Source organism: Egretta garzetta, unplaced genomic scaffold (genome assembly GCF_000687185.1).
Source record: "Egretta garzetta isolate BGI_Z169 unplaced genomic scaffold, ASM68718v1 scaffold59, whole genome shotgun sequence".
NCBI classification, from domain to species: Eukaryota; Metazoa; Chordata; class Aves; order Pelecaniformes; family Ardeidae; genus Egretta; species Egretta garzetta.
In genome coordinates, this window is record NW_009267230.1 from 3,469,284 (window position 1) to 3,477,955 (window position 8,672).

Here is an 8,672-nt window from a genome sequence, read left to right on the forward strand (position 1 = left end):
TGAGGCCAGTTCTTACTCTGAAAAGCACAAATCAAGATAACGGGAGGAAAAGTCACCCATCAAGTTTGTGGCCTCTGGATCTTGGTTGCCCAGAGCCCCACGCAGAGCAGGTGAGCAGCCAGGGAGCACACACTACACCTACACTGAATCCGGGTGGAAAATGCTGGTTCCAGCTCCCAGCTCCAGGAACTGGTTTTGGTTTACACCACCAGTAATTCTGAGCACTTATACGTAGCATTTTATAAGAAAGCAAAGGTGGGCAAAATCTGAGTCATGACAAGTCCGTTCTGTGATACCAGTAAAAACTCACGTTTCCTCTACTGCAGGTTTCCCTTTGTCTGCAAGGGGAAAAAGACACATCGCATAGAAGAGATAAAACATGCAAAAGGTACAGCCACCCGAGTTCTGGATCTCATGCAAAGCATGGTAGGGAATTAAACGTAATCCAGCAGTGGAGGTCTGCAGAATTTAATCAACTTACCAGGTCAAAAGGAGAGACAGTGGCCTCCCAGTCATTCTCTTCACCCTTTTTATTCTACTGCATTTGAAGGCAGAGATGTAACAGAATCCATTGTAGGTGGACCCTAAATCCACTCCTTGCCTTACTGCAGGGAGTCTGTAGCCCAGACTTCGCGTTTTTGTTCACCTAGAACCACACCACAAAGGCACGATGTGCACGAGCACCTCCCCACCTCAGCGAGTCTGGGCCCTGACGTGGTCCAGGGGGGTGCAGACGCCAGCCTCGCCCAAATCGTGCATGTCTGTAATAGCCAGTATTCATGACGTGCAACGGTTCCTTTCTGGTATTTTGTGGTGTTCTAAATTTCTAGGGTATTATTTCCACAATCACTATTGGTAGGTTAAATTGTTAAAAGTAGTAATTTAAGAAGTAATATATTACATCTATAGGCATTTATATAAACAGTACAAATGTTAAGCCACAGCAATGTCCTTGAACACAATACAAGGAATGCTGATAATCTAAAATAAACCACTTTCTTAAAGCGATGTGTTCGGTTTAATTTTTATCCTGTCACCCAGAGATTATGTAAATCATTCTTGATACTCAGTAGTCAGGGTTAATACTAATAATTCCCAATGAGACCATAATAATTCTTTTTTTTCACTGAAGAAACTGAGACAATAAGCCAAAAGGAAGTTCACCTATACTGAATATTTAAATTGGGGGCAGGGGAGGTAAATAAGAGTAATTTAGATTATTATTAGGTATCTTTATCAGTCCTGTAGTTCAAAGATTCGTAACTGTTTTTCAAATGTAAAATTTATTGCAATAAATGGACAAGCTGCATGGAAGACAACAAAAGCAAACTGTTGACACTGTGTACTCTGAAAGTATGCTCTTGCAAGAGGTGAAAAATGGTCAAGAAAAGCATTTTAAACTTAAACCCAAAGTACTTGGATTCTGTTGAACTGTGAAGCAATCGACTTGGTAGCGTATGTACATGGTCTTTTCCACACATGCAAAGCAGGACGTCATCTTCTGACAATCAACAAAACTCAACTACAGTTTAAAGCTGTAGAAGCTACCTGCGGGTCGCCAACTCTTGGATTGCACCCCACGGCAGCAAGGCAAAAGACTTCAGTCTCTTGCAGCGTGATCTGCAGCCTCTCCCATCTGGTTCAGCGCCCATCTGGTTTGGTTGAACTCCTGTTTTGAGCCAGTTGTTTGCAACGGAGAGGTGTGAAAGGAGAAGCACAACTTTTGACCTAAGCACAGCCCACCCCACTGTGTCACAAAGCTGGGCGCTGCAGGAAGCTCCCCAGAAACCACACTCCCTTTTCAGTGAGGCTAGGCCCGTTTTTAGCAGTGATATGAATACACCACTCCACGGCACGCAGGCAGACATTCCTCTACTTCTGTTTAGGAGTCCCTCCTGTTGCTGAAAAAGGCTACTGAGAAGGTAAACAAATTTCACAAATAATTTCAAATATGAAACTTTCCTCTCTTCCTATGATTCTTAACAGCATTAGTAGCGAGTGGCAGGGTAGGAACAGGGACGTGTACCTACAGAAACATTTCAGCAGCAGCATTCTTGCAGATGTGTAATAAATTACTAGATACAAAATAATAACTTTGCCAGAACAGTTATGCATAATGAGTAAGTAAATCCTGGCTTCTATCTTAATCTACCAATTCAACGCCAGTACTGCAGACAAAAGGGTAAACTGGCATCAGATGAAAATTCCAAGGAACTGAGCTATATTGAGAATCAATCAAGATGACGAAGAGCCTAGTGGCTTCACCAGCAAAACACATCAGCATTTGCCAGAAAGAAACCACCTGCTGCTCATAAGAAACCAGTTTGAAAATGTCACCCTCTTTCAAGACAAATTTGGTTTTAAGTCATTGAAAGTTAACTGGCTAACATACTGCTAATATTCAGATTTTCCCTTGTGCAACTGCTTAGAACAAGCCAAAGAAGACATAAACCAAAAGACAAACAAAAATTCTTGGAGAACACTGTAAAAAGCAGCAACTTATCACACAAACACCACTTTAACATCTCCACCAGAGTCAATGGCTATAAGAGATCAACTCCCCTTTTTGCTTTTTCAGCTTCAGCTTTTTGAGTCACAGCTAAGAAATGTTTGCAAGGGAATAAAAAGAAAGTCTTCATATTTCGAATTCCAAAGTTAAAAAAAAATTACAATATCAAGTCTACCCACCTTTACAGCTTTCATTCAGTTTTATAAAAAAATATACTATTTTGTAGATCCATAAATATAATACAGACGCCAAAACATACATCTACAGTTCTGCTTCAGTAATATCCTCATCAGGGCAGCAGTAGTATTCCACAAAACAGATCTGCCCATCTTCATTCCTAATCATATACTGCAGTGAAAGAAATCCTTGAGCATCTGTTCGAATGGACACTTTGCAAGACAAAGCCAGTGCCTTTGTAGATGGTTTAAGCAAAGAAATCTTGTACCTGCAGGGGGGGAAAAAAAAAAAAATAGTAATCAGAAAAAAACCCCACTATTGTGAAGAGAGGAGCTGAAACGTTATTCCCAATTAAAGCCACTGAGAAACAATTAGCGACAATTAGCAAATTTGATTTTTTCCTGGTAACAACAGCAGACAGCCATTGTTATCATTTAACTTTTGATCACAGAGACTTCTATCAGATGGGAAGTATTTTTTCCCCTGTACTAGTGAAATAAATGTTACAGTAAGGCGAAAGCAGTTTTATTAAACGTTCCAGCAAGAACACATAACCTGCCACACTGATCACAGACATCCTGACCTGTTTGTCTGGGTCTGGTTACAGTGGAATGCTTCCATCAAATCAGAGTCCCTAGGGTAGTCCAGATGTGCACTTCCTGCATTTCCAAAAGTGGATAACCTGGAAGACAAGAGGCACCATCTCAAAATACCTGATCACAGCTCTCTCAAAACTCATCAGAATAGGTCATTGTGCAAATCTCAGTGGCTGTTTCACAAAACACTATTGTTTGTTTCGCTTTATTTAATTAAAAATGCTAAACTGCCCACATCAGTGTCACATTTACCAGGTTGTCAATATATTCATTACTATGTTAATTCGATTACATATTGTGATTTGCTATACTCATTACACTTCTTCTTGAAATAAAGCAATATTCTAAAATAGCTCCCCCCTGTTCACCCTGAAAACCTCCAGCCCTTACCATCAGAGGCCAAGCATGAACTCTGAGTTGAAAGCACAGTTTCCCGTACCTGAAGTAGGGTTTATCCGGAGACATGGTAATCTGCAGAACTTCACTGGTCATATCCAGTTCGGCAAATGCTTCTCGTAGTCCCTCTGACTGCAGGATGATTTTATTAACAACCTTTGTACTGCAGAAATCAAAGTCTAACAACTCATCTGGTTCTTGAGTGTTGATTTTGCACACTGTCACTACTCCTCCTTCTTCTAAGAACAGCATCAAGGGATAACCATAACCACGGTAACACATCCTAAGGGCTGTTGATGTTCCTAAAAAAAGAGAATGAAGTATACATTCTTCAGAGAGCTAGCCAGCACATCTGATCACTTTATAAAATTCACATCTTACTGGCATATGGGGCACAGACCTATTTGATTTAGCATGTTTGGTCCCGCCTCCAATACACTAATGTAGCATGCTTAGTGCAGCCTCCTAGACACCCTATGGAGTCATTATGGTTATGCCGCAAAATGAAATGATTTGTATGTAGACACCAGTTCAAATCCAACTCGTGTCATGTACCAAACAGGTAACAGGTAGCCGTGACAATGAAGGTGGATACATTACAAATAGTTTAGTGGAATTGGAAAGTCCTCCACGCTCCTGAGGCTCACATTGTCTTTCTTTACTACTTTTGTCACTTGTGCAACCCAAACTGAAGTTAACCCAGCTTAGCTTGCATTATGGTCACATCCTCCTTTTGCTAGGTAATCACAATCTGAATGTTTGGTTTCCCAAAATCAGAGTGCTCTTTAGTACATTGATTTAGGTCTGTAGATCAGAGTCACAACAGAAACAGCAGAGGAACGTGGAGTTCAACACACAGGGGCAATGGCAGAACTGCCCAAAAAAACTGTCACGGTATGACTCTACTCCACCAGAGTACACAGTGCATCCTGTAGCACTCACACAGTCATGCTCACCAGTAGTTATTTTTGCTTGTGAAAATAATTTTTCAACAACCATCAAGTAAAAAAAATTATAGGAAATAAAATTTGCTAAGACCTGGGGGTTTTTTTGTTTGTTTATTTAAACAAATGGGTTCACATAATTCAGTATTTGTATACATAATTGTGAAGGCAGCTTCCCACGCACCTCTGTCACTAAAAAGACTACAAACAGGATCAATAATACAGTTTACTTGATTTTTGTAATTCACACACTTGATAAGCAAGATCTGAAGTGCTCTTACAGCACCGTAAGTGCTCCCCAATCCAGCCACAGATTTCTTGTGAGACCCTAGGTAAGTATCATTCCTAAGTACCTTATCTGCAAGCTGGAGATAATACTAAGAAAACAGATGCAGGTGTAGCCTGAAGAAGGGAAGGAACAGAAGGTGCCACGTAACAGCTACTGCACCGGGTGGAGGAGCACACTGAACCGATGGTTGTACCTGGAACCCTGCAGGGGGTTCTTCAAGCCCAGAACATTTTCTAATTCACGCATACGCTTGTTACATGGTTTTGAGGCATCTGGATGTTCCAGGGTTGCATAAACCACAGAAATATTGGAAAAGAGATCACATTTATTACTGAGCTGATACACAATTTTTTGTTAGCAAGACAAATTCCAAGCTATGCCTACGCTACCTCTCAGCGTGCTGATTTCTGCTACGGTTCACAGCAACTTGTCAGCCCGAGTCCCCTGTAGGCCCAGTATGGATCCCTTGTGGCCTTAAGATGTACTGACAGCTTTCATGCTTTTCCAGCTCAGAGTGATAGCTCTGATAAGAGACTGCCCCAGCTTGCCCAAACTGTAGTCTTTTAGCCTGATGCCGAGGGTATGTGCAGCCTGCCTTGCTGGCCACTTAAAAAGCATGTGACAGCGTGAAGCACCATCCCTGGCAGGGGGAACCTTGGCATGCTCTACATCTATACTGACTGCCCTGAGTGGGCTGCAGGGGAACCATTCTGCCAGCTGCGCCCAGGTTTTCCCCTTAAGTGAAGGGCAGTTGGGAACAAATTAGTGTTTGCGTGATGTGGATGATCTGGGCCCTGGGCTGAAAACAGACTGATGGGAAAGGCAGTCACGGTGCGTGTAAGTCCTAGGGTACAGCACTGGCCTCAGCATCAGAACTCCAGCCTAAACATCACACAACTTGCTAGAGATGCCTGAGCAAACTACTTGACATGTTTTCTTATCAAGAATACAGAAATTATTTGAGATCTTCAACCCCAAACCAGAGGAAGGGTACGAGCTGGGGCTGTTAGTTGCACCACATGCCACAAAAGGGTTCTCTCCCCAAACAAAGCGATTCTTTTGTGCCTTACCCAGGAAACACTACCTTCACAGGAAGACTCCTGTTTCTCAGTCGCCACAACAGCATCACACAGACACAGACCTTTATTCCATCTTTCACACTGGATCAGCCTCTTTTAGCCTCTCCTGCCGCAGCAGTCCCTGTCACACTGGCTAGGCTCACATCCGCCAGCTCCTTTCTTCTCTCCATCGACTGTTACCACAGCACACACTTGTACTAGCTTAAGTAAACAGCATGGATCCTGCTTAACAGCGATAGCGGCTGTGCTCAGAAGGACTTAAGGTGAGGAAGTCAGAAGTTTTGCCAGGGCTGGAAATCTCCCTATAGCTATGTACAGGTTTCACTACGTGATTACACGCGATACACATACACTGTCAAGGTAAACATGCACCATACCTGGCAAAGAACTGGTACCAAAAATAGTCAAGCAGTCAAGAAGAACAGACAAATTGATCCGGAACGTCACCGATTCCTCCTGAACAGCAAATTCCTGAAAAATTTCTGCCTGTAAGAGAAAGGAAGGAGGTGAAGATGGGGGAGTTTCTGCCATTATTTTACAGTCTACAGTTATTTCATTAAATTCAGCCCTTTCACTTTCAGACATCTGTGCAGTAAAAAGTGATTTCTACACGTAACACAACATTGATTGCAGAAAAATGGATCTCCACCCTCAAAAGTAGTAAGGTAAAATCAGGTCACAGTTGAAACAAAATATCATGGCATAAGCATGAAAACCTAAACACTTGCTTTCATAGTTTCAAAACAAGCTACAAACATTAAAGCCTAAAGCTGCCTGCCTGCGGAACTGGAAACATTCAGGAAACTCTACAATGTAAGTCTCACCCTTCTCCAGAAACAATATTTATTTATTTTTCTTCACTCAGAGTATGAATAAATATTTCAAATAATAAAAAAAATGTAAGAACAGAACAGAACATTGAGTTCACCACATTGAAATATGTGCCGAAACACACCTTTGACTAGTCTGATGGGGGTAAACTACTCCAGGCCACCCCCTTGTTTGCCACTGGGCACTAGCTGCTTTGTGGTAACTGCAGGAACAGAGTATCTCGCAGTTACCTATTTGTATTGGCAGCCCAGAGGGCAAGCCCCATCCCGGGCGGCATCAAACACAGCGTGAGCTGCTGGTCAGAGGAGGTGATGATCCTCCTGTATTCAGCCCTGCTGCGGCCTCACCGCGAGCAGCCTGTGCAGGGCTGGGCCCCACAAGTTAAGAAGGATGTGAAGGCCCCTCAATGCCTCCAGAGGAGGGCAGCACAGCTGGTGACAGGGTGGGAAGGCAGGTCCTGTGAGGAGCGGCTGAGGACTTTGGGCTTGTCCAGTTTGGAGAGAAGGAGGCTGAGGGGTGACCTCATTGCTCTCTACAGCAACCTGAGGAGGGGATGTGCGGAGGGAGGTGCTGAGCTCTGCTCCCTGGGATCCAGGGACAGGATGTGTGCGAATGGTTCAAAGCTGTGCCAGGGGAGGTTTAGACTGGACCTGAGGAAGCATTTCTTTACTGCAACAGGCTTCCTGGAGAGGTGGTCGATGCCCCAAGCCCATCAGTGTTTAAGGAGCACTTGAACAGTGCCCTTAAAAACCTGCTTTAACTTTTGGTCAGCCCTGGAGTGGTCAGGCCATTGGACTAGATGATCGCTGTAGGTCCCTTCCAACTGAAATAGTCTATTCTATACTTTACAGCTCAACACTCTTAAGGGAACCTCCTATCACTGTTCCTCTGCTCTTGCTCACGTGTGCCCACTGCTTAACTTCCACTAGCACATGCTGGTCACTTCATGAGCTAGCTTAACTCACTGAAATAGCAGAAAGCTAACCAAATACAGCACTAGGGTAAAGAAGGACTGTGCAGCAAGGAGCAGGAAAAAGCAAGGGGAGATGCAGGAACGGGGAGACTCAGGCTTCTCCTCTTTCATGCACAGCTCAGGCTGCAGTTTCACAGACAGCAACGACAGGCTCTAAAGGACAGAAGAAAGGTAAGGTTCGGTTTGAGTTACTACCATAAAATGTTCCTTGTCCCTTCCACTTACATCCCCAGTACCATATATGCTTTCAAACCCAGAAACCAGCACAACATCTGTTCATAAGAACAAAGCATTTACAAGTTAGCTATGCATTAAATAAAAACGAAGAAAAAATCCCAGTCAGAAAGTAAACCATTATCAAAAGAAGAAAAAGTGCATCTTAAAAAATGAAAATGAAGGAAAAAAACAGCGGTCACAGCTATGAAAGAGGTAGCAGAAAAGCGAGCAAGGATGCTTTTGATCTTGTATTAAATGCAAGCTAAGAAGAAATAATTTACATTGCTATTTAAAGCTGCCTGTATGGACAGCTCAGTGTAGCTGAGATCCCCTGCCTACGTGTGAGCTCTCAATCCCTCTTTCTGGACAAAGCTCAGCACAGGCAGAACCAGAGGGCGAAAGGGGCAGAGGCCACCGCCCCGGTCTCGTGGTGCAGCACACACCCCTGCCCTGTGCCTGGAAGCTCTCAGCTCTGCAGATGGGCGTCTGTGAATTTGTACTCCCTTTCAGAGTTGACTTAAATTCACCGTTCTGGCTTTTGGATAAGACATAATGAAAATACTTGAAGGCGGATGCTTTATGAACTTGCCTACGCGCCTGCGAAGGGTACAGTCAGAAAGCAGCGGCAGGCTTCGCAGGTGCCACCACGTTACACACGGCTG

General features: G+C 43.5%; 1 protein-coding gene across 1 annotated transcript in view; it reads right to left on the reverse strand.

Annotated features, from left to right (window-relative positions):
• Positions 1–1,348: 1,348 nt before the first annotated feature.
• Positions 1,349–8,672, reverse strand: part of RAD1 (RAD1 checkpoint DNA exonuclease) — an 8,140-nt gene continuing 816 nt past the window's right edge. The window contains exons 2-5 of the mRNA XM_009647386.2: positions 6,368–6,476; positions 3,722–3,980; positions 3,270–3,368; positions 1,349–2,954 (exon numbers count right to left, since the gene is read on the reverse strand). Of these exons, the coding sequence (XP_009645681.2) occupies positions 2,771–2,954; positions 3,270–3,368; positions 3,722–3,980; positions 6,368–6,476 (651 nt within the window). The 3' untranslated portion in view covers positions 1,349–2,770. The remainder of the gene's footprint in view (positions 2,955–3,269; positions 3,369–3,721; positions 3,981–6,367; positions 6,477–8,672) is intronic.